General features: G+C 43.3%; 1 protein-coding gene across 2 annotated transcripts in view; it reads right to left on the bottom strand.

Annotated features, from left to right (window-relative positions):
* Positions 1 to 134: 134 nt before the first annotated feature.
* Positions 135 to 26,532, bottom strand: part of SLC22A16 (solute carrier family 22 member 16) — an 88,797-nt gene continuing 62,399 nt past the window's right edge. For both annotated transcript variants that reach the window (XM_070496224.1, XM_014866207.3), the window contains 6 exons: positions 25,899 to 26,016; positions 20,954 to 21,485; positions 17,282 to 17,409; positions 14,941 to 15,050; positions 13,625 to 13,724; positions 135 to 6,374 (listed from right to left, as the gene is read on the bottom strand). In XM_070496224.1, the coding sequence (XP_070352325.1) occupies positions 6,162 to 6,374; positions 13,625 to 13,724; positions 14,941 to 15,050; positions 17,282 to 17,409; positions 20,954 to 21,485; positions 25,899 to 26,016 (1,201 nt within the window). In that variant the 3' untranslated portion in view covers positions 135 to 6,161. The remainder of the gene's footprint in view (positions 6,375 to 13,624; positions 13,725 to 14,940; positions 15,051 to 17,281; positions 17,410 to 20,953; positions 21,486 to 25,898; positions 26,017 to 26,532) is intronic.

The following is a 26,532-nucleotide window of genomic DNA, read 5'->3' on the forward strand; positions in this document are numbered from 1 at the left end:
TGACCTCGTCTTGTGAGCTCCTGGAGCTGTGGCTCTGCCGAGCCTTTGGCGGCTGGTCCACCCTTAGCAGCCCTTCTCTTCCTAGTTTACAAACCCTCCATCTCACCACCAGCCTGGGATTTGTAGGTGGAGTAAACGATGGGTGAACCTGTCCAACTTCCAGAAGCTCCAGCTAGAAGCAAACACTGGTTTCCTCATTTGGTGCCCAGAATTAGCTGCCCCCTCCCACCAGTGCCTGGCTCTGCTGGGTTGGCTGGTGAGGGTGGCAGTGGGGGTTGGGCGAGGGCAGAATAATGACCTGATTGAAGTTAAAAAATTATTCAGGAGATAATCTAGGATAAAAACCAAGCGATTCCTTAGCCTACATGTTCAAAGAAGGGAACCAACATTTTCTGGCTGTCCACCATGTGCTAGACACTTTACAGACAACAAGTTTGTTTACAAGGAGGCAGTTTGATGTATCAAAGAAATGACAACAATGTTGTAATTAACATGTACTTAGCGTTAACCATGTGCTAGAGATATGCATGACACCTTACAACACACCACGTGAGAGGTAGGTACTGTTATTTTTCCCATTCCATAGATGAGCAAATTGAGGCTCCAAGAGAATAAGGAAGGACCCAAGGCCTCTTAAGTGGCAAAGCCCAATCTGAATGTCAGACTCCGAGGTTCAAGGTCTTAACAACCAAAGTACACACTGTGGTATCAGGAAATCTGTCTGTTTTACCTTGAGCAAGTCACCTAACTTCTGAGTTTCAGTTTCCCCATTTGACAATTGAGAATGAACTAAGATTTCTCTTGCAAGTTGTTGTGAGCATCTGCTGAATTAAGATATGCAAAATTCTTTGTAAGGTGGTATATATTATATATTTTATTGAGCACCTACAATAAAATCAATCAACAAACATTTACAGAGCAGGCACTCTGTCCAAAGCATACTGCAAGGACTGTGAAATACAGAAGGATTTCTAAAATCATGTTTTCTCCCTCAAGAAAGGAAACAAGGCAGGATAAGACAGTCCTCTAGTACGGAGCACTAACTGTAGGTGGCGTGAGAGCTCAGGAGAGGGGAGAGCATGGTGGACCCACGAGGCCAGTCCTGGGGAGAGGATGGGAAATGAGGAAGGCACTGAAAAGTCAGTGAGTCTTGGATGGACAAAGAAGAGGAGGGAGGGAAAAACCAGGAGGGAGGATGCTGTGAGCAAAGCTGCAGAGTCAGGATGTTCAAAGAGAGCTGAGGAAACAGCGGGTGGCTCCAGGGGGAGGTCTGTGCAAGAGCAGAGTGTGAAAGTGCTGGAAATCTGGTCAGATGGAGGACTGTATTTGAAAAGCAATGGGAGCCATGGAAGGTACCTGAGAGGGCGTCTTCTTCTCCCTGCCCAGGTCAGGGCTCTGCTTTCCTCTGCAAAGCAAGAGGAGGAGGAAACATTTAGAAATGAAACCAAGAAAGCTGTGTGTGTACAGCCAACAGGGCTTTTACTTTTTGCTACACAGAACTGTAGCGACAAGACTTGAATGAGGGCTCATTCAAGAACTGGTAGGAAAACCACTTTAGGTGTCATTGAGGGTGAGAGTTAAAAGGGGCCTCTGGGACCGTCTAGCAAGATCTTATGTTGTCATTTCACAGTCGAGTGGATGAGGTCCAAAGGGTTGAAGTGATCTCCCTGAGACTGCGGCCGAGCTCAGCTTCACACTCCTCCCCAAGAATTTTCCAGAAACTTTTCACCTGGGCTCCAGAGGTCCCCAGAGCCTTGCGTGCGCAGTGTACTGGGGGCCTCCCTGCTCACCCAGCCGCTCCTGCTCTGCTGTCTGTGGTTGTCAATGGCTCGTGAGGTGATAGCCTTGCTGGGGTGTTAGTCTGCCTGTAAATGAAGGGCCTCAGCCGACAGAGCTTGACTTCTTCAGAAGGCTATTAAGGAGGCAAGGCTCACGGGGCCAGGGATTCAGCCACGTACGGCTACAGGTTGGGGCAGGGAAGCAAAGAAGGAATGAACTCAGAAAGATGCAAGTCTCCGATACATTGGCTACCCCGACTCCGGGTGCAGAAGTGGGGCAGAGGCTATAATTGAACCCTTCCTTGCTTGTAAAATAATACTTTCAAGACTTACTGGAACATCTGTAAAAATCTCCAAAGTTTGATCCCCGATGGGGTAGGTGAGCCGAGGGAGAAGCAGAGAATGAATGTGAAAAATGAATTTACTGAGGGAACTAGCAGTTGTCAGTAAATATTGATGCAGTGTGGACTTTAGAGATAAAATGAGCAGCCATTACTGACTTCTGGCAAATGCGGATAAGACATGAACACCCACAACCCCCAAGACACCCTGTTGGGGGAAGTGATCACGGACTCTGGCTTCCATAGTTCAGCTTTCACAATCATAGATAAGAAAATACTCCTCTTCACCACTGCAAGAATTTACTAAGTACCCCTTTGCATATGTCATTTTACAGAATGAACTGCTTGTACTTAGGATGTTTTCAGTAAATATTTGATAGGAGTGAGAGAAAGGGGAGTCCCTCAGAACTGATCATTCAATTGAATACATTCAGAGAACATTTGCAATCTGAACGTCCCTCACAACAGACATTTTAACAGCAATTCAGGGGAGGGGGAAAGATTCAGCTTTTGTGGGGTCTGAAGTTTATACAGTTTTAAGAGTCCCCTTTAGGGAAAAAAACTACAAAATCATGAAAATAAGAATGCCTGTAATCACTTTGATGCATCTGACAGAAGAGAAATGTGACAGAAAGGAGACAGAGTGGAAAGAGACAGTGGTCTTGACTGATTGCAGTGAATATATTTTACTTTTGCAAAATTTACGAAATTTTGCAAAAACTTATGAACCCATTACTAAGGTCTCTCACAAGAGCCTGTGCAAGTGAGAGAAGTGAGCTTGAAGATTATGCTTCGTTGGCTTCACAGGAAGTCTTCCCTACAACTACCATAGGCCAAACCAATCAGCAGAACCATCTAAATTGCAGAGTCCACAAGGGGGAAACAGTGCATGTTGTAGGGCACAATCAACGCAGGACAGTGACAGCATGATGGAGGATTGACAGATTGGCCCCAAATGTCCGCTGGCCAAGACCAAGACTAAACAGGACACTGACTACGCTTGCCTTGACCTAGTGGTGAAATAGTATACAGAGCATGGAGAAATAGCATTGCACAGTATCAGGGCTGTGCAGGGTGGCGTTAAATAGTGTAGATATAGTATTACATTTCATCTGCAGAGTCCCATGAGGGGCATTTTATTATGATCTTGAATTTTCAATTGAGGGGGCTGAGATAAAGAAAGGTTGATTTGCTTAACTGGGAGGGCCCACAGCTAGGCTTTTTTTTTTTCACCCACAAGCCTTACTGCCTCTCACACTTCACTGCCTAGTCAAGTCAAGTTGATGTATGGACTACAGTTAAACAGAGTTGGTAACAAGGTCACCTGCCTGAAGTTTACCTACTTGTATGAGGCTTATTCTCTGAGCTTTCCAATGCTATAGTAAAGTATTCCTTGAAATAGTTACCAGAGTCAGATCTGATGTGCTATGGCTATTCCAACTATCATAGATATATAACATTACTATTTTTCAAGTGTAAAATCAGAAGGCTGTGTATATTAACAAATGCCAGAGGAACAAAGTGTGTTTGGTGTCCTGTATGACAAATATCTGGAACTGTTATGAGGAAAAGCAGAATTTTTCTCCCAATAAAGAAAGTTTTTTTATTTCCTTTTGACTTAAAAACATTTTTTTTATCAAGGTTGCTGGATATAATAGCAATATACAAAAATCAACCACCTTCCTTTATGCGAGCAGTAGCAGTAGAAAATATATTAGAAATTTAGTGTTTCTATTTATAATAAAAATATATACCTAGGAATAAAGGTAACAAGAAAAGTTCACGATTTATGGAGAAAATTATACTTCATTGAAAGATGTTAAAGCTGACCCAAGTAAAAGGAGAGATAACCACGATAATGGATAGAAGGGTCAATACCAGAAATAGGGTAAATTTTCCCTACAATTAATCTAAAAATTCAACTCAATTCAACTTGAAATCATGACAGGCATGCTCAGTAGTGTCAGTGGGAGTGTGGGCCCCTGGGTTGCTGGTCTGCAGTGAAAATAAGATTTCTCACGAGCAGTGGAAGCAGAAAGCGTAGGCTTGTGGGCTCCCAGGCCAATTGAGGCAGCAGCCTCTTGATCTCTTGGTAACTTCTCCATTTTTTTCCATCAGTTCTTCCGACACTTTTGTAACCAATTCCCTGTATTAAATTCCTCTTTGCTTGAAATAGCTCAGATGGTTTCTGTTTTGCTGGCTGAACATTTACTGACACAAATACATACAAGGATGTTATGGATGGAATGCTGAGGTCATGAGGGTGGGGCCTTCATGATGGAATTAGTGCCCTTATGAGACAACAGAGAGCTCATTCTCTCCCTGTATGGGCACAAAGAAGAGGTCATGTGAGCACACAGTGAGATGGTGGCTGCCTACCAGCCAAGAGAAGAAGCCTCAGAATGAAGCCCACCTTGCCAGCACCTTGATTTTGGACTTTCAGCCTCCAGAACTGTGAGGAAGAAATTTCTGTTGTTTCAGCCCCCAGTCTGTGGTGTTTTGTTACAACAACTCAGTAAACTAATACAGAACATAAAAAGAAAGTCAAGAAAATATCAAATATTAACTAAGAGAAAAAATCTAAATGACAGTAGAAAAACAGGCTGATGATGAGGAATAAAAGAAAAAGAGACAAAATAAGAGATGAGAGAAAAATAAAGAAATGTCTTCCTCCTTTTTTCTCATATCCTCCTACTTGGTTTTTTTTTTTTTCTTTTACAAAAGGAGAAAGGTTTTTGGTTTTATTATTGTACAAGTGGAAAGGCCAAGTGAAGAAGTGAGCAGTTATCCAGGGAACTGAATTAATATAAAAAGTGTAAATAATTCAGGTCAAATCTCTTTTTTCCCCTTAGCAATGCTTTTTAAATGACAGCATCTATACACTTGTCATAATCTTTCTTTTACTTGCCTCTGCAGATAATATTACTACCTCATCAATTCTAATATACTGGACTTAAGACATATTTAACAGCTAAATTTCAGGAGCAAAGAAAAAAATAATGACCTTCTGATGAAACCATAGTAAAGAAAAATCCAAAACCTATGGGAAATTTATGTGAAATGCACCTCTCTAACAGATAAGATTATGCCATAATTTTACAGTTGAAATGTTCAGGATGTTAAACCATTTTTGCAAAATATGGTTTTAAGCGAAGTTGGGGAAACAAAATTTAGTACTTAAAAAAAAAGAGTAAAATCTTCCTGAAACTTATTTTTGTAAGAAGGCAAGAATCCTAACATTTTTTTTATATTGGCAACACATCCAGATGGTACTTAAGTCAATTTCCTGGATGATGTGCAAATTTAAAAAGTTTGCAATGCACTAAAATGCCACGGCTTCTCCATATTATGAAAGAGACTTAAGGAGAGAATTTGGTAAATTTAGGAATATGAATGTCAGACTAGAAAACTCACTCCTGACTCCTAGCAGATGTGTGCCACTGGACTGAACCAAACTCAAGCACATTTCTCAGCACAGTCAAGCCGTCTTTGCTCAGGGTGTAGAAAGTAAGATATCTTCTCTGCACCTATAGTTTTTATGGTTAAATTATGAAAACAAACATTTTTTGACAGGACATTTCCGAATAAGACTTGAATTTAGGGCTACGATTCTCAGAAGAGGGAAAGGAATATCAGAAATAGAATCTTCAAGGAGCTTTTTTAAAAGAAATCCACTTTCACATGTCCCCTTTTCCCAGTCGACAGTCCCCGGGGGGAAAGAGGAGGCCCCTGGTACTGATGGGAGTAGGTGGCATTCCCTCAGGCCTGCATGGTGGGGGTGGGGAGAGGTTGAGAATCAATGACCTAGAGGAACAAGTAAGGAAAAATATTTTGTGGCAATAAGAAAGCATGTAAAAATGAGAATTCTCATCTTGGTTTTTGTTTCTTTTACTTTTACAAAACGATAGTTTTAAAACTTTCTTACAAAATTTTTTTGTAAAAAGATGTATAAATGACATGGGGGAGATGAGAATATATTTCTCTAATACAAAGGCATGAAAGTAAACAATACTTCGGGTGCGAGACAGCACACATGGCACATTTATTCACTAAGACCAGCATCCTCTGAGTGAATCACTTCTCTTTCTTCCAACGCAGTACTATTGGCTGTGGGAAGCAATTCGCCTGAACTGCTATCTTTCGCTGCATCCAGCTTGGCAGCCTCCTCCCACGTGGTTGCCAGAGGCTTCCCGAGCGTTTCTGGAAGCATCAGTGTCAGCACGCCACTCACAAAGGCCACAATCCCAAGAAGCAACTAGAAGGAATTAAAATAATAATAATAATAATAATAAGTGACACATCAAGAAAGAAATGTACCCTTCAGAAAATAGTAGCTTCTAGAACTTTCTCAGAGGGCAACAGAATTGAATTTGACATAAAAGTTGTCATTTTTATTCCTCGGTGACAGCTATGGTTACTTATGCTGGATGGGGAGTTCTGGAACTCATCGAATGGGCTTAATCTGATCACTCATTAATTCATCATTAGCCACTGTGGAGCACCTACTCAATAAATCCCAGTTCCTGCCGGCATTATCATTCTTGCAGGCACTGTTCTGGGAGCTACACAAAGAATAAATCTCTGTCCCATCTTCCCAGACTCCAGAGTCTTTTTTTTTTTTGAGGAAAATTAGTCCTGAGCTAACTACTGCCAATCTTTCTCTTTTTTGCTGAGGAAGACTGGCCCTGAGCTAACATCCAGGCCCATCTTCCTCTATTTTATATGTGGGATGCCTACCATAGCTTGGTTTTTTGCCAAGCAGTGCCATGTCCACACCTGGGATCTGAACCGGTGAACCCCTGGCCACCAAGAAGCGGAACATGCACACTTAACCGCTGCGCCACCGGGCTGGCCCCCAAGACTCCAGAGACTTATGGAGAAACCCACCAGTTGAGTCTTGTATGGGGACTTGATGGTCAAGGACTGTCTTAGTCAACTCTGTTCCTGCCCCAATAATTGGTAGGCTGTCAGCATTTAATAAATGATGGGGAATGAATGCGTGCATGCACCAATCAATGCTTCAATGAACCAAAACCTACAGAATTTAGCGGGAAACACAACAAAGGCAATGGAAGCTAATTGCTTTTTTGTGGGGGAACGGCCATCTGATTTCCTATAAAAATTCAGTATTTCTTTACTTTCCAGATTTTGACACATAGAAGGCAACCTTCTAGACTAGCACCAACGTGTTTCCCTTTAAATATGCAAACTATATTAAAAATTAAAGTCTACAGATCTATTCTCTGTTGATCATTATGAAGATATTGGGTGCATTTTAGCACTAAATCTCTACACAGTCTGTAAAAATGCATTCTGTCCTTACATAATTTAAACTCCTTTAGCAAAAAAATGCTGCCTGGGAAGAACCCATAAAAATAAATTAAGGCATGGTTTTTCTGATAAATCTACATACTTGGTGTTTTTATAGCCTCTGAGAATGAGAAGCATGAAGCGCACAGAGCAGCAGTGATGTGACGTGAGGCCACATCAGTAACAGATGTGACCTGGGAGGACAGCTTTATATTTGCTTTGCAGAACGCTGATAACCTAATTCTCAGAAATATGTGACTAAGCCTAGAAGCAGTAGTGGAATTTAAAGTGATATTCCAAAGGGGTTTGAAAGGCATTTTCTAGTGTCTTGAGACAGAGCAGGTATAATCCACTAATGTAGACACCCCAGAGGAGCCCCACATCGGGGTCTGAAAAACACAGAAGTCTAAACGTCTAGAGAAGTCTAAAAACACGGAAGAATTAAATGGAAGATCCAAGAGGGGACTAGATTTTTCTTTTTAGCTCAGTAGTACAAAGGATAGTGAGGCAGTAAACAAACCCATAACCCTCCAGCTCCCCTCTCACTCTAAGCCGGAGGCCTGGTCTCCTGCTGCCCTGGCCAGCTCCCTCCACCGCCACAAAGGTCCCAACAAGCCCCCCTCCCCACCTCTCTGTCCCTGGCCAGAAGAAGCCCTTCATCCCTTCCAGCTTCCATCGCCCCTCCCCTCCTCCTCAGGGGTCTCCCTCCATGCTGCCCCTCCTTCTCACATACTTTTGAGCTTCTCCTTTCCAGGGTTATTTTCCCCTGGGAAGAATAAAAGTTCTCAAGCCTCTTATAATCTCTGTACCCACCCTGCAGGGGAACTTATACTTGCTACGTGTGTGGCCTTGGGCAAGTTACTGAACTTTTCTGCTCCTCAGTTTTCTTATCTGTAAAATGGAAATAATAATACTGCCTGCCCCAAAGGACTGAAAGGATTAAGTAATCCACTTAAACGAGTGCCTGGCCCAGGGTAAGCAGTCAATAAATGCTAGTTATCATTACTGCTACTTTATCTTATAAAACGAGCAAAAGAGGGCCTCCGCCTTGGCCCACACCCACTCCAGCCTCTGGCCCATCCTCTCCACAGCAGTCACTGCTTCCTCTCTCAGTCTCTTCCGGTCCTGCCCTGGCGGCAGCGTGGCACACTCCTGCCACCCACAGAAGCTGCTCTTCCCAGGCCACAAATTCCTAGCTGCCAAATCCGAGAGATGTTTTCCTGTCCTACTCTTTCTAAGCCGCTGTCCTCTCCTGCCTTCTCACCTCCTCCTCTCCTTTGAGATTCTGGTCACCTCCCTGCCTCCCTCAGTCTCTGCCCTGGACCCCTCCCTCCACCACACCTTAAATGCGTTGCTCCCAGGGTTCTGCTCTTCAGTCTCGCTCAGTCCTCCCTCCCCTCTTCATAAGCCGACTCCCAAATCTGTGTCACCAATGGACCGTCCCCTGAGCTCCAGACCTGTAGAGGTATCTGCCTCCTGGTCACCTCCCCCAGCCATGCTGCAGGCATCTCCCACTCAACACACACAATTCCAGGGCACTGTCCTTCCCCACCTCAACACTGTTCATCCTCTTGGGTTCCCTCCAGCCCTGAGACCGACTCCTGCACCCCTCCACCCGCTCCACCAAACCCAGCTGGTCATCAGGTCCTGTGAATGCGACTTTTCCATCCTGTCCTCTCCAACCCAGCCAGAGTCCAAATTCACTTCTGTTCTGACCTCCTTTGAGATCCTTGCTCATCTTTCCAGACTTCTCTCCTGACTCCCACAACCCACCCTGGGTGCTAGCAATAATGCTTGCACCCAAACCCAAAAGGCCATGTTCCTTTCCCCACTAAGCCTTTGCCTTTCTTTTCTCTCTGCCTGGAATTCTCTTCTCTCCTCCACCAGGCTGACTTTTACTGGCCCCTCAGATACAGATCAAAGGCCTCCTCATCCAGGAAGCCTCCCCTCCGGCCCTCGCCTGGGTTGGTAGCCCTCTCCTATAACCCCATTACCCCTCATCTCTGGAGCTTGTGATGGTTCTGCTCTTCTGCCCTCCCCACCACGCTGGCTGTCTCTCAGGAGAGAGGCTCTCCCTTTCATCTCTGCTCCTTAGCATAGTTCAAAATCAACACTCAATAAACCTTTGCCAAATGAGCTGATGAGTACAAAAATGATATGAATTAGGTATTCACTTTTTTTTAGATTACTAGAAAATAAAGGTTGATAGTAAAAGCATCAGAATGAGAGATTTTCATGTGCTTCTTTTCGAAAGAGAAAATACAAACTCGTCTTCTCAGTCAGCGTTTCCATTCCTCAAAATGAAAACCCTGCCTCCCGGGCAGTCTGATGTCCATAAATAAGCTTAGTGAGAAATTTAATAATTTATTTCTTAACCATTAAAAACAACAAGCAACATCTGTTGCATCCAAAGGACGCACATTCACAGAATATTTCTGCAAAATACACAAGACCCTGCTCACAGAGGTTGTCTTGGGGAAGGGGGACTGGGGTGGTCAAGGTCAGGGGGAGGCGGGGCTCATCCCTCTGCATTATTCCCTTTTGTCCTCTTTGTTTGCTTAACCTGGGAAAAGGTGTGGTATCTGGGTTTGAATCAAAGCTCTGTCACTTTTAAGGGGTATGACCTTGGGCTGACAACTACTTTCTGTACGTCAGTCTCCACATCTGCAGAATGGGGACAGCAATAAACAGACTCTGCACTCTGTGAAGACTAATGTTTGTAAAGCACTTAAAATAGAGCCGTCACATAACAAGCACTATTTAAGTCCCTGTTAAATAAAAGTAAAAATCCCTTTTAACTCCATAGTCCCTAATTGACTCTTATGGATGTCCCTTAAAAAAAAACCCTTTATTTGGTTTTTTAGTAATTTTATAGCAGTTTGCTTTTATAGATCTATCTTCTTCAAAGTGTTTCAGCTTATTGTTTTAAAAAACACCTTTCCCATTTTTATCTCTTATTGACAATGAGGAATGCAAAGTGCTAGCACAAAGGAGATGCTTCTAGAAAAATCCATGCCCTAAAAAGGATGGTAGACTCTCCAAAAACATCTCCCTCTGCAGGCCGGGCAGCCCGAATCAGTTCTCAACCTCAGAGTGAGCCCAGGAGGAGGCTGGCATCACAGCACCCCAGTCAAGCAAACTTGACCGCTCACCTGTCACTGGGACAGGAGAGGACCACGCTCGGCCCGTGAGGCCAAGAGCAGACGCACACCGCCTGTGTGTGTAGGCGATTCCAGGTAGCATCAAACTCTTCCTTTCATTACTTGTGAAGTTTTGTTACAGTGTATTTTAGAAAAACACAGAACTAGTATAACACCCGTGATCTCACTGAGATTACTGGCCAGGCTATTTGATTTGAAATATTATGTAAATTATAACACAAGTGGCACACAAGGTGAGGGAACCCTTTGCTGGACCCACCCATGGGGATACAAAATGCCCAATCCTGCAAGAGTTCAACAATTTAACTGGGGGACAAAGACACACATGCAAATAACAAAGCCAGCCCGTGACTGTGGCCTGGGAAAGGAGCGCACGTGAAATGCTACACAGACGTGGGAAAGGTGGGGGGGTGGGTGATTGGATCAGGGTGGCCCTCTTGGAGAAGTGGGGCTTGCTCTGCGTCTTGAACCACACCTGGGGGCTGCGTCATCTAAACTCCTGCAGTGTTTGGCCTCGAACCAGCCGTTGGGCAGAGGCGGTGCAGGAGGATGAACCGGGTGTGAGGCAAGTGGGTCCAGTTCTGGCCTCGTTTCTCCAGCTGTGTAAGTCATAGCCACTAAAGCTCTGGGGCAGCCTCATCCAGAAGATCCTGGCCAGGCAGCTGCTCTCCACGGAGCCTGGGGAGACCCCGTGATAGGGACCGTGTTGTGTCAAGGCCATGGACTTGATGGAAATACTGGGAAGAAATCACTGCTTTAACTCATCTTAGGGTTCCGGGAGCCCTTCAAGGCTCTGTCTCAGATGAATTCACGCTTCTGAGGCAGCGTGAGTCCTAACGGTTCTTGGATTTACCTCTTAAAAACTAAAAAAAGGTCTATATCTGTCTACCTATGGCAAAATGTGATATAAGTATAAAAATGCATAAAATAAATGCACAGTTTAAGAATTACTCATAAAGCAAGCACATGTTCTTTGTTTTTTTTAAAAAATTGGCACTTGAGCTAACAACTGTTGACAATCTTTTTTTTCCTTCTTCTTCTTCCCAAAGCCCCCTGGTACATAGTTGTATATTCTAGTTGTGGGTCCTTCTAGTTGTGGCATGTGGGATGCCACGTCAGCATGGCTTGTTGAGCGGCGCCATGTCCGCACCCAGGATCCAAACTGGCGAAACCCTTGGCTGCGGAAGCAGAGCACTCGAACTTAACCACTCAGCCACGGGCCGGCCCCTGCATCACGTTCTTGATCACCCACAACAAAACACTGTTTGCATTCCAGAAGCTTCCTCTTCCTCCTCCACAGTGGTCCCGGTTTAGTCACTTAGCCGTATCTGTTTTCCTGGTTTTAACACCACTTTCATGGCTATAGAATGTCCATGTAAACCTGTTCCCATTCTCTTAAAGGAAAAAACGGGGGAAAAGATACATGGACGTTTGGCAGGGGGATGGGAGAGAAGCATTCTCTGCTGAGGGCACGTTTAGGCAGAGGCGTAAGAGGAGAGCAGGTGGGAGGTGAGTGAGAACAGGGTGAGTGTGGAGAGGAGGGGAAGTGTGTGAGGAAACAAAACAAATAGGGACAATCGGCAGGGGGTTGCTCTGGAAAGAACTGGAATATCAGGCAGAGTTTGCATTTTATTCCGAAGGTGAGGGCGCAGCTGGATCAGAGCTGCGGTTCAGCACACTGTTCTGATGAGGTGGGGGTGGTGCAGCGCAGGGAGGAGACCCTGGAGCGAGGCAGAATGAAGAGGAACTGAACCGGAAGCAGGCAAGCGAGGGTGGTTTTGAGAGAGGAGGTCAGGATTTGATGTCATGGATTGGGAGGAAAGGGGGAAAGAAGAACAGAGTGAATAAAAAGCTGATGCTAAAGTGTCATGCTGGAGGCCACTGACTCTTAACCCAAAGTGGGAGATAGGAGGAGGAGGAGGGAATTGAAGTCACCAACCAATTCCATTTAGGAAACGGTGAATTTGTTGCAAGACACCAGGAAGACTATCCATGAGGCTAGTGGAGGGATGGTTTGCAGCTGGGAAGAGAAGTCAGAACTTAGGAGAGGTTATCCATGCAGGGATTGGCAAAGACGTCTAGGACAGCTCTTGGAGAATGAGTCTATTTCAGGGGCAATCAGAGGAAGAGGAGCACTGAGAGAGGGAACGGCCTGGAGAGCTACAGCAAAGAAGTGTAGGGAAGGAGGGGGAGGGCCAGTAGACCCAGAGCTTGCCCCAAAGGCACTGCAGCACCTGGGGCCACCCCAACCCCATGCCTCCACCCTCCTCATCTCCAAACCCCCCCACCCCGCCCCGTGTCCCATCTTCCTCCTCACCAGAGCATCATGCTAATTCCAGGTGTACAACAGTGTTCCACATGAGTCCCTACCTGTGGAAATCTGCAAACTGAACACAACTGCTCTCACTCTTCGTAACCCGGCAAACAGCTCATGCTCCCGGAGCCAGAGGAGGAGCCAGAGGAAGCCTACAGGAATCCAGCCCATGAAGAGCCCCACACGTTTCAGGTAACCGGAAAACCACAGATCCCTAAACCTCTGCAGCAGGCACCACAGAATCCTTCAAGGCGCAGGCAGCCTTCAGAATTTGCCTTCACCAGCAGGCACACAGTGGGAACACAGAGGCGAGGGCTGGGGGTGGGAGGCAGCCTGCGATCCAGGGGGAGGAGCCATCCAGACAGAAGAGCCATCTGGGAGGAGGAGCTCGGGCTAGGCTAGGCCAGGTGATGGAGACCGAGGCACTTAGGAACGACAGAGACCAGAGGTCTCCCTGTGCAGTCCTGCTTCATGATATGGATGAAGAGGCCCTTCTCTGGCAGGCAAGTTTAATTAACAGCTCACCAGTGGTGGAAGGCAGTTGACGAACAAGAAAACAGCAACCACCGTCCTGCTTACCAACTGGTGAGCTGCTGATAAGGTTTCTACAAACCCCCATAATGGAATTATAAATTGGCTTCCAATAAATAAACATGTAGAAGGCAGGTAGCTGCTGTGCCTTTCTGCTGTCTCAGTAAGGTTCTATAAGCCGATGCACACCTGTGGCATGAAGATCCAAACGCTGGAGAGAGAAACGCAGAGCGGGGCCACGATGCTCCCCACACGGCACACCATGCTGCCACTTCCCACAGCCAGCGACCTGAAAACATGAGGAGGATTAAAACAGCAGCAAGAAGGCAAGACAAGCAGAGCATGAATATTGTAGAGAGTGATGGCAAGACTTCCTGTAGCCTCCGTCCACCCTCCCAGCAGAGAATACATAATAAAACTGAAGCTCAGCCTAATATATTTGGAAATAATTTACTTTAACTTTTTAAGGGGCTAGCCCCGTGGTGTGGTGGTGAAGTTTGGTGCACTCTACTTGGGCAGCCCAGGTTCATGGGTTTGGATCCCAGGCGTGGACCTACACCACTCGTCAGCCATGCTGTGGTGGTGACCCACATATAAAGTAGAGGAAGACTGGCACAGATGTTAGCTCAGCTTGAATCTTCCTCAGAAAGAAAAATAAAAGAATTACTCGTGACTTATATCCATGTTCTGTGAAACGGTGATGTCTCCAAGCATGCAGATAAGACAATTCAAGACCAAAAAAAAGGGCAAACCATTCTTCATCTGCTATGCAGATGAGGCTCTTATGAATATTCATGCAGTCTAATATTAAGGATAACATCAATCTTCTAGAGCAGGAATTTGTCTGGAGTAGGGAGTGGAAATTTGGGAAAGTAAAATATTTATATCTATGGGACATTCTATTTCAATTTTTTAAAGACAAGCAGTATCTTAATGTGCTTTTCTGCAAAAGTTACTTAAAGAAACCTTATAGAATGTCCAGTAGGAAGGAAAGACTATGCTTTTCATGCAAATAAGTATCTCTTATTAAGAGCAAGGAAAGAGGCCCCAGGAGAAACCAAACCTGCCAGACACCTTGATCTCCCCGGACTTCCAGCCTCCAGAACAGGGAGAAAATACATTTCTGTTGTTTGAGCCACCCAGCCTTTGGTGTTTTGTCATGCATGCCCTATCAAACTAATAAAACTGACATCAGAACACCAAGACACACACTCTGAGAAAATTAGCCTTGAGTCATACAGGGAGTCAGTGGGAGCCAAGTGCATTTGAGATTTAAAACAGCTTTAGGATAACAGGGTGTTATTTCAAAACAATTTCTTTAATAGCCTTGCTGATGAGGTATCGACAAAAGCCACGGATTCAGAATTAGCATCATCTTATAACTTTCCAGCATCTCAGAGCTCTGGTAACTTCTATGGAAAGAAAGCGTTTATACCTAACGGCCAAATATTATGAAATGATGAGTAAGTGAAAGATAAGAAAACAGAAAAACAAGTGACTCTCACCTTACGAGGGTCGGATATAGCTCTGCTGTATAAAGGTAAATGAGGCCAAATGCTGCCCCGATAGCAAATTTCCCAGCCATAGTTGCCCCCACGCTCCAAATATGGTAATCCTGGAAAAACAAATAGCAAAATGGACCATCATAAGTAATATTTTTAAAAGAAACATATAAAATCTTTAAAACTTTCTAATTCTCCAGTATTTTTCAGAACAATGAAGAGTTTTATTTTTCTGTTTGAGTTTATTTTGTCAACTCTACTCATGGTCTGCAAAAGCTTTCCATCTTTATGAAATTTAGAGGAAGGTTTTATTGTACCTCCCCCCAGGCTTGGAGATTTCAAATGATCCAATAGGGACAGCCATTTGGGAAGCTGACTTTGGAATGAGACACACCCAGACAGTGCTGGTTCCACCAGTAATTGATCCAGCAGAATGAATCAAAGAGCCATAAAAACAAATTGTGCCCTTTGTGGCGGTAATCCCCTAGCTTATAAATGATCTTCAGAAAATAATCTCAAAGTGGTAACTAAACTATTACAAGAGACTTTTTTTTTTTTTGGCTGATGCATTCCTCAACAGCAAAACCTCTCAGTGCCTCCAACTCAGTCTCAGTGTCCCTAATGTGCACCACTTCCAGCACTGGCTCACAGACAGCTCCCATATTCCATCCTTTTCTCTCCTCCCCTATATGCCAGCTGGATGTCGAGACCCAGGTGACCTTGGAGCCCATGTGTTGAGGATGCCAGCGCCTTTGTCAACCTGAGTCCCTGAATGACGCCATGGAGCCAAACACCCCCTTCACCACTCCCACTGTCACCAACCAGGTACACCCACATCGAACTTTCTGTGAGTAAAAAGTAAATGTCTATTGTGTGAAGTCACTGAGATTTGCGGATGCCTCTATTAAAGGAGCTAGTGTCACCTTAATTAATATTGTAGACAATGTGTTGAATGAATTCACGTGACTTGAAAAAAATTGTATTGTGTTGACACTACCATTTGAGGAGAAATTTTACTAGAGGGGAGAAATTTATGGTTAAGGGTTAGTGCTCTTTTTCTATAAATCCCCATCAGCCACTTTCCTGTCTGCTCCATTATCACTGGTGCTTAACCACTGTAGAACTCCAAGATTCTGGGTTTCCCCTAAATCTTCACCAGCTCCAGGGCAGCTGCTATCAACTCAACTAATATAATTGCAAACTACTTAAAAACACAAATCCAAGAAAGGGATAGATGACATCCCCTCAAATTGGCAGAGGCCTCCTTGTCCTGATGAGCTTTACTGCATTCATGTCAGTTGTATACCAATCACCTGGAAATTTCAGTTACAGAAAACATTCGATTACCAACCCTGATAATTAAGTGCGCGGTTACTATCAAAGGGAGTCACTGGTTGGCTTAAATTAAATATCAAACAATACGCAAATTTTAAAATGCCTTGCCCTAAATGTGGAGACACCATTGCTTAATAATTATATAATGACTGGAGAAAATGATGTAAAATAAGAAAAGGGAAACACAGGTTCTGATAACGTTTATTCGGGGAAGAGGCAGAGCGCTTCTGGATGAAGAGGTAGTCTAGGGATGGAGTTGGCCAAAATACAGAAATTCGAGTCATTTCAGTAGTTTACGGCAGTGTTTCTCACTAAAAATATGCATTTATGCACACTAGGAACTGGAAACTACTAATCTACCACAATGAAAAACAAGACTGTTTCAACTGGAGCAATCTTGACTCCAAGACTCATCGTATCCTTCAGCCGTCTACAGGGCTCCCTCCTTCCTTCAGGTTCCTCATCACACGTCGCCTTCTCTGAGAGGCATGCCATCCTCGATCACCCCAGATGAAATAAATAGTGCACAGCTGTGCCCCCCACCCCTGCACCACCACAGTCATTCTCTATCCCTTATACCGTTTTGTTTTTCTTTATTTTACTTATAGAAACTTTATTCTTCAGCACCTGGCACATAATAGATGCTGGATAGATCTCTGCTGAAAGAATAAATGAATGAAGGTTTAAAATGATGATAATCCCTGGAAGGCGTGATCTCCTTTCTTCTCTCAAGATTACTGTGTCTACAAAATACAACACTGGCCATCTCTGGCAAGTGATGGATTATGGGCTTTTTTTTTTCACATTTCTTTTTTTCCTTAAATTTTCTACAGTAAACATGTACTACTTAAATAACAGAGAAAGTATGATTTTTCAAAGAAAACATATTTTTAAATATTAGGTATATACTCTGTCCATATGTCTGAATTGATCTTCATACTTACCGTAATAGACTAAAAATTCTCCCATCAAATTATCGTAGTCCCTAAATAAACATAAAATAACTCACGTTGGGGATCACCATAATCACGCCACAGATCAGTGCAGTTGAGATAAGGGAGAAGGCCAGAATGTTTCTTCTCCCAAAACTGTTCATCCCCACGCACACAAACACGTAGGCAGGAATTTCCACTGCGCCTGTCATTGAGCCAAAGAGCCGTGTATTAGCCATGGCATCCAGCTGTACGAAGGAAGCCTGCCTTCTAACCCCCTATCCAAAAGGAATGATCCACCCTCTCCCAGCTCCCAGGGGCCTCTAAGCACCATCCAATGACTGACTGCCTGAGAGGCAGGAAGCCCTACCACTTTTAAACTGTGAAATGCAGTAACGTTCACATAATTCACCTAGTGCTTATCCCCTGTCTTAGGGATCTCATCCCCTACTAGGCTGGAAGCTCCCCAGGACACGCACGGCATGGTGTCTGGAGGACCAGCCTGTTGAATGGATAAATAAGTAAATTAATAGACAACATTGGTAATTTCTGATCTTTGGTTTCTTGTGCTTGGCAGAACTAGAGGGAAATTTTTCTATCAGCAACTTCAAACTTAGAAGCTAAAGTAGAAAACTCAGTGTCGGCTAGGTCCATAAGCTAATGATAATTGCTTGATGGATTTTAAACCTAAAAGTAAACATTTCAAAATGTGATATGAGGGGCTGGCCCAGTGGCATAGTGGTTAAGTTCAGCACACTCTGCTTCGGTGGCCTGGGTTCGTAGGTTTGGATCCCGGGTGTGGACCTACACCACTCGTCAGCAGCCATCCACATACAAAACAGAGGAAGACTGGCACAGATGTTAGCTCAGAGCCAATCTTCCTCAAACAGAAAAAAAAAAGAGGAAGATTGGCAACAGATTTTAGCTCAGGGCAAACCTTCCTCAGCAAAAAATAAATAAACAAGTAAAATCTAACATGAATCCCCTGAGGAACAGGGACTTTGTCTTGGACCTCTTTTTCCTCCCCTGCACCAAAAAAATAAAGAGTTGAATCCATTAAGTGCATAATTGACCTAAAAGCCCTTCCCTTGAAGAAGCAAAGTTTGAATCTTAGGTCCAGAGCAAAAAAGCTTTCTATCTATCAGCCAGAATGAAACAGGGAGCACGCAAGAAGATCTCTCAGCAAAACCGAGCAAACTCAACAATCTCCTTTGGGAAAATGTCACTGTTTACCAGCCCAGATCTCCCACAGCATGCAAAGTTCTGTTGTTTCCTTCCTCTGCAGCTCGCCTAACCTCAGGACGTGATGCCCCACTGCCTTTTAGGAGGGATGTGCTTTCCTCCACTCAACCACGGAAAGTTACAAGCACCTGGAGAGGCAGGTCTGGGTGGACACGTCTCCCACAGCTTCTGCAGCACGTCATAGGGGTGCACGCATATTTTCTGAGTGAACCTTCTTAGCAGGACATCAGAAATTAAACTCCGTTGCAGCCACTTAGATAAAAACTGGCTCAGGCAAAGGCAAAAAAGGACATTCGGAGCCCAGTTGGAGAGATAGTCTCTCTCCCTCTCATTAACATGAAAAATAAACAACTCCGGACCCTGCTGTAAGGTCCACGCTTGTGGGCCAGGACAGTACGTGCATCTATTACTCTACTCTTTTTTTTTAAGAGTTTATCAAGCACTTTTCAAGATCAACTAAGACAATGATCATCAAAAGAGCCTCATGCGAGTGGACCTGGATTATTATCCCCACTTTACAACTAAAATGAAATGATTTGAGCCAAATGAGTAAGGGACAGCTCAGGGACTGGACAAGAGGTCTTCGGGAGCCAAGGCCTCTTTCCTGCAGCCTCCGTCCATGTCTGACCCAGGGCTCTCCTCTGTACAGGACTGTGTGCAGGGCCACCAACCAACTTGCCGGAGTCTAGCAAGGCTGGGCAGGAACTGTGAAACAGCGGAAGAGACATTTAAAGTATACGACACTGGTGTTTCTTGAGTTGTTGCTTCAGGATACCAAAACTACATCTAATTTTTGGCTTGACTATGTCTGGGATAGAAAAGATGCAAGCTATGAGGCCCAACCCTTCTGGGATTAGGACAATGTGCCATTTCTTTCTTCACTTTATAATATATGATCTCTCTAATTGCTCAGACCCCATTCTGCTCCCATCGCCACGTAACCCCAACGGTGTGTCTTGAAGCTCCTGAAGCATTTGTCACTTGCAAGCAGCACAAAACCAGAGCCAAAATTCCCACTAGCCCCAAGCCATCTCAGGAGATGAAAACTTGTTCAAAAATTTCACAGCATAGCAGTATTGACTAGAAGTACCTGTCAGCAAGAGGATTACTGGGAAGGGTAATGACATGGAAAATCCAAGACAGTAGAGAATATAAAAGCATGGATCTTTGTCTTGGAAACATTTTTATATTTATGAGATTGCCCAGCTTCTTGAGAATTTATATCAAAACTAAGAAACTATATCATAAAGATCTAAAACTCCAGCTTTCCTAAGCTTTCCCATACCCCACCCCACTTGACTCTCCCACCATACGCTGCGCTAAGAATACTGCATCATTTCTCAAAGTGACATACAGAATGGGTTTGAAGTCAAGATGGGCTCCTTCTACAAACTTGTTGGTTTGCCCAAAAAGAAGTTCTTTTCTTAAAATGATTTCTCTGCTAATTCCTGCTGTGCTATAATAAACAAAAACAGATGTGTCATCAAAGCACTTTAATGAGAAGATATAATATCCATGTATAAATATTTTATTTATTTTATTTTATTTTTGAGCAAGATTAGCCCTGAGCTAACATCTGCTGCCAATCCTTCTCTTTTTGCTGAGGAAGACGGGCCCTGAGCTAACATCTGTGCCCATCTTTCTCTATTTTATATGTGAGATGCCTGCCACAGCATGGCTTGATAAGCAGTGTGTAGGTCCACGCCTGGGATCTGAACCGGCGAACCCTGAGCCACCTAAGCAGAGTGTGTGTACTTAACTGCTACACCACCAGGCCAGCCTCTGTAAAAAGTTTAAAGCAAGATTTTCTGAGAATAATATCAAATACAGACAGCCTACATGGAAATAACCAGGAGTTAAGACTAGATGGGCAAACGCAGATTTCTAACATTTCTCTCAGGTTTGGCGTGAATTTGGTTTTCTCTGGGAGTCATGTCTCAGGCTCTCCAAGCAATATCTAAAGCCATTTTAACCTGCTACTAAAATGAGAGAATCATGACAATGCAAATTACAGTTGCAGGATTTAAGTTATTTTGCTGGCTAAAATTGCTGCATTAAGGACATTTGAAGGTAGGAAGATATCAGAACATCTCCAAGACATATTAAATTTTAAAAGGAAAGCAACTTACGAAGAACAATATGCTGTGAATGATCTCATTTATGTTAAAATAGAAAACCTTTATCTGCACAAATGTATGGAAATGCACAGAAAGAGAGCTGAAAGGCTACAGCCAAACATGGGAGTTACCCCTAAAAGAGAGTTCTGAGGTGGGGGTGGGCTTAAAGGAAGGAAGCAAGTAAGGAGAAGAGGCAGAAAAAGGAGAGACCAAACTCTTCTGACGGTTAGCACCTTTTGAAAATTAAATATATGTATGTTACAATATAACAACACTTAAAAGAGATCATAATAATAGAGTTGATAGTATTGTTCCTGGTAGAAAAAAGACAATAAAAACACAGTAGGAACTTACTTCAATGCCACACTTAAATACAACGTAACTACTTACCCATGAGGAAGAGGTTTAAATATTCATTGCCTCCTAAATTAACAGAATTCAAGGAGAAGGAGTAGAATCCCAAAGACCCCGTGAACCAAATCAGCCAGAGAGTAAGAGTCCTTGTTCCAATATTCCAGTCATAAAACAGATCTAGTAGGTTGTGCTTCTTAACTTCAGTGGGCTTGTTACCAACAGGACCATTTAGATCCAGTGATAAAAGTTCCGCCAGTTTACAGGAGCTGGTCCCATTCCACTTGGCGATCGTATCAACTACCTGTTGTGCTTCTTCATATCTTCCCTCTGAGACAAGCCAGAAAAGTGTCTCCGGGAGCATCCAACAGCACAGGACAAAGGGGACAGTCATTGTGGAGAGGACTATCTGATAGATCCACCAGGTCCTGACCAAGTAGCCCGTCAAAGCCACTACCATCGCTCCAATTGCAAAAAAGGAATGCATATGGATGGATGCCCACGTCCGAGATTTCAGGCCAATAAATTCTGTCACGTAGACAAACACCACCACGAGATAGCCACCTGCAGCCTGAAAAACAGAGGGGGGAGGGTGCTCCAGACTTAGGGTCACATTTACAACGACCGGGGAGTCTGATCTCTCTGCAAATTACACACAGGCAGGAAAGAAAATGACACAATTGTTCTCTGAAACCTATATCACATTTATAAAATGGCATTTAATCCAATTCATCTTTTTTTTTTAAATGGGTCCTTTCATTCTTCCTCTACCTTCTTCAACCCAAATGAGCGGTTATATATGATATAATGCTAGACATTGCCTTTTGTTTCATTTAAATGTTCCCTTATAGTGTGAATTTATTTCTCAGTTCCTTGTAAATGTGCATATCAATTAATCTACATGCAAGCAGTCCTTATTATTAAATCCTAAATTGTTAAATGGGGACAAAAAACTTATGGTAAAAACATGAGCATAAAAAATTATGAACAAAAATAAATGGGGACAAAAAAAGCAGGAAGAAAAAAGATTTGATCAAAACTTTATTTTGACAGACAAAGAAAAAATAGACATATTGTATTTCATGAAAATTAAAAACTTCTGTGCATCAAAGGACTCTATCATCAGAGGGAAGTCACATATCTGATAAGAGATTAATATCCAGAATATATGGTGAACTCCTAAAACTCAACAACAAACAAACAATCCAATTCAAAAATGAGCAAAGGATGTGGATTTCTTCAAAGAAGATATACTAATGGCTAATAAGCACATGAAACGATGTGCAATGTCACTAATTATTAGGGAAATGCAGTCAAAACCACAATGAGATAGCACCTCATAGCCATTAGAATGGCTACTAGCAAAAAAATCTCCAGAAAAATAACAAGTGTGGCCAAGGATGTGGAGAAATTAGAAAGCTTGTGCACTGTTGACGGGAATGTAAAATGGTGCAGCTGCTATGGAAAACGGTATGAGGATTTCTCAAAAAATTAAAAAATAGAACTACCATATGATGCAGCCATCCCACTTTGGGTATATACCCAAAAGAATTGAAAGCGAGGTCTCAAAGAGATATTTGTACACCCATGTTTATAACAGTATTATTAACAATGGCTAAAATGTGGAAGGAATCCAAGCATGTGTCAACAGACAAACAGATAAGCAAATGTGGTATATATACACAGCAGACTTGTTACTCAGCCTGAAAAAGGAAGGCTATTCTGACACATGCCACAACACGAATGAACTTTGGGGACTTTATGCTAACTGAAATAAGTCAATCACAAAAAGACAAATATTGTCTGATTCCACTTACATGTGGTATCCAGAGGTGGCCAAAATCATAGAGACAGAAAGTAGACGGTAGCTGCTAGGGGCTGAGGGCAAGAGGGAATGTGGAGTTACTGTTTAATAGATACAGGGTCTCAGTTTTGCAAGACGAAGAGTTCTGGAGATGAATGGTGGTGATGGCTGCACCACAATGTGAGTGTACTTAATACCACTGAAGTGTACATTAAAAATGGTTAAGAGGGTAAATTTTATGTTATGTGTATTTTACCACAATGCAAAAACTGGGGGAAAAACCCTTTATTTTGAAAATAAGCCTAGCTTTAACTTAACAAAATTTGGATCATAATAACAATATGTGGTCATTCTTGGAATAAACAAAGAATGAATCAAATGATGGATTTTCTTTGGGGGTGAAGGGATTAGAATTTTTCCTCCAAAATTATTTCACATTTGACTTTTATAACACAAATCATAAACTTAATTTTTGCAAAATTATTCTAGGGCACCACTGTTTTCCCCAAAGGCCTCTCTCAGTCCTTCGATATTGAAATCATGCTCTTCCGAAGGTTCATCATGTCATCATCCCGGTGGATGTTAATTTCTTCAAAAGTTAACTAGTCTAGTTCTGCCAGATCCCAATCGGTCAAGGGATGTGGGTAGCATTCGCAGTTTTCTCCATTGCTTTCAAAGACTTTTTGTAATCAAGCACCTTTTGTAAGACCTGCAATTTCACCTTGGATCAGAGAGTCACAAATAGGCTAGCCTACAAGGGACTTCGTGTGATGAGAGAGGATTGACACTGGGAGTAAGAAAGCAAGGAGGTGCCTGATGGAGACTATTGTGTTAATGGTCAGTTTAATATTTTCGTGACAACAGCTTTTATTTCCTCACGCAAACCTGTAATTGCAAGACTCAGATCCCGAACACTGATAATGAGGACTCCTGTGTGCAAGAATCTAATTGTTTGGTAAATGTTTGCTGCTGTTACAGCAAAGAAAGAAAGATTGTGATAACCTTCAAATACTACAAATTTCCCCCTTAAGTAAAGAGTAACATCAGTTCTCAACATGTTTTCTCAAAGCTAATTCCTTCTGAGTCCACTCCCACCTCCTATTGGTTACTTCTGTCACTGGGTTCAGACAATCCATACGCAACTGCCTAAATAATTCCAAAAGACTCCTTGAATCCATTGACATCTGTCACCTCTACTCATAACACTCTCTTCCTCACATCTATCCTGACCCCACCCCAACAGAGCAGCCAGAATGACCACTTAACCCCCCGAACCCCTTCAGTGATTCCCATTGCCTCCAGGAAATCAACCAAACTCTTTATTATCCTACAAGGCCCTGCTTAATACCCCCGCCCCTTCAGCCTCATCAATGTATTTCACCTCCTCTCTATTCTCCAGACATCTGGACCTTCAATTCCTTCCCGTCTTAGGGCCTTCTTACTTACTGCTCCCTCTGCCCGGAATGTTCTTCTCTTACCCATCCCTCAGGACTAAGCAGCCCCTGACTCCCAGACACTCCACCTCTCCTCCCACCATGGGACCCCCTCTGCACTGTTACTCTTCCACTGTCAACATTGTATGTATTTTTGAAGATGGCCCATCAATGTCTTGCCTTCCCACTACACTGTAGGGTTACTGAAACAGCCTGGTCTGGTTTACTTAGCATGACACTCTGTAGGCAGATCAGTAAACGTGTTGAGTGAATGAATCTGCCTGCATCTCCCCTACTCAGAATCCTACCATAAATACATTGCCCATGAAAATCAAAGGAAAGAGCCACATTTTACAGATGTAGTCTACGGGGGGCTATCTCATTTTCTCAGCTCTGGAAATTGATACATTGGTATTTTGCAAGACTGAAACAGATATTTTCAGAATTATCCTCTGAAGTCTTCCCAAAGAGGACCTGCATACTCTCTCAATACCTGTACCTCTGCTGAACCGTCTTTCCCATCAGAAGGTCTCATATCAAATCTCACTCTGCAGTTACACAGCTATTTTCTCTCACTCTGTCTTCAGAGGATACAGAACTGCTGGTTGTTATCTTTTGTGGTAAAAACTCTACTACATATATATATTTACTAAATATATATATATATTTATTTAGTTTTATTTTAAAGGGCAACACATTCAATTCTGCTAATTTTTTTTTTTTTTATGCATCCTCCCTATCCTTGGCCGTCTGTCTGTGTGGCCTCCCAGGAACCCTTTCCAGCCATCAATGAAGACTCCAAGACTGAACACACCACCTTGCTCTGTGTGGATGCGGGGACCTCTTCTAAGACTGAAGTCCTTGGCTTCTCTCCAGACCCTTGGATCATCCATCCTGGTGAGAAGGGAGGCATGCCCTGCTCTGCATTCAGCAAGATCCCAAGTTCTTCCCAAAGATAAAAACTTCCCTCCATTATCCTTGATCAGTGACCTCCAAACAGAATCACTGCTGCTGGTGTTTGGTAGTTTGGAAGCTGTCTGGAAGCCTCACAGGTGTGGAAACAGCTTCCTCACTCACTGGTCCACTTCCAATAATCGTCACCATTATAAGGAGTGCCAGGTGCTGTACCACGGATGTTTACTTTAGTCTCACTGAATCCTGATAATGACCCAGTGAAGTAGGTATTATTTTCTACAGTTCACAGCTTAGAAACTAAGGCTCAAAAAAGATAATGTGTTTGCCCAAGGTCACACGGCTAAGAAGCCCACATAAGACAAAGCTGGTATTCACATTAATGCACTTTCCACCAGACTCCCCTTTCCTCATAACACAAAGGCCTGATCCTTTCTTGTTGTCCTTCTTACTGCACAGTATACAAATGACTCTCTCAACCATACACCTTCACCATCTTCCTGGCTCATGCATACAGGGCCTGACTAGACCAATATAGTTGCTCAGATATGAAATAATGCCTTAGTAATTGTGGAATGTGGATCATGTGCCAGGCACAGAGTCAAACAAAAAGTTTCTGCCTAGGAAGCAACAATTGTTCATTTTAATGAATTCCATTCTAAACCCAGAGCATTAATATTCCACAGAAAGATTTCTGCAGTGGCATGAACAAGGATTAGTCCTTGTGCTCTCTCACTGGATTCCAAATGAGCAAAACTAACCAGTTAACGTTTAATGTGAAAATACTGCAGTAGAATTAAAGAGGAAAAAAAAAAAAAAACCTCACAAGACTCACCATAGCAAGAAGAAAGCGTGCGGCCATGAAGCTGTAATAATCGAATGTGAATCCCGCTGCGACACCAAAGAAAATCATGCCAAGGCTTGTGGACCACAGCACAAGGCGTCTGCCGATCCTGAGAAATAAGAATCACGCAGTGGAAGAAGCAAGGTACGCTTGAAATAGTTCAAACATCCACTCCAGTTCAGGAAAGATGAGTGTTACCTATATTTTTCATAGCTGTGTATTGCATTTACTTTCAGCAAATCATGAGTTAACACGAGTTCTTCAAGAGGCCAGTTTTTCCAGAGGGGCCTCTACCTAATGGCTAATATACATACCTGATGACTCTGGGTGACCCCCGGAGGACCTCCTAACCTGGGATTAGAGGGAGGAGGAGGGAGATTTGTCCTTTTCCTCCCAAGACTTCCATTCTCTGACCTGTTGGGTCATCTTCCCTGTTGGGCTGGCTCTGCCTACTAAGCTCGTCTGCAAACAGAGGTCTGGCTACATTCTGTGTCTAGAACAAGGTGCTCACGTGCCCTGTATAATTGAGGGGGGCATTTCTTTGTCTAAAAAGCAAACAAATTATATTCTTGACAGATTTTTAAAAATTGAGATATGATTCATATGCAGTAAAATTCACCCTTTT

Source organism: Equus asinus, chromosome 24 (assembly GCF_041296235.1).
Source record: "Equus asinus isolate D_3611 breed Donkey chromosome 24, EquAss-T2T_v2, whole genome shotgun sequence".
In the NCBI taxonomy this organism is placed as follows: domain Eukaryota; kingdom Metazoa; phylum Chordata; class Mammalia; order Perissodactyla; family Equidae; genus Equus; species Equus asinus.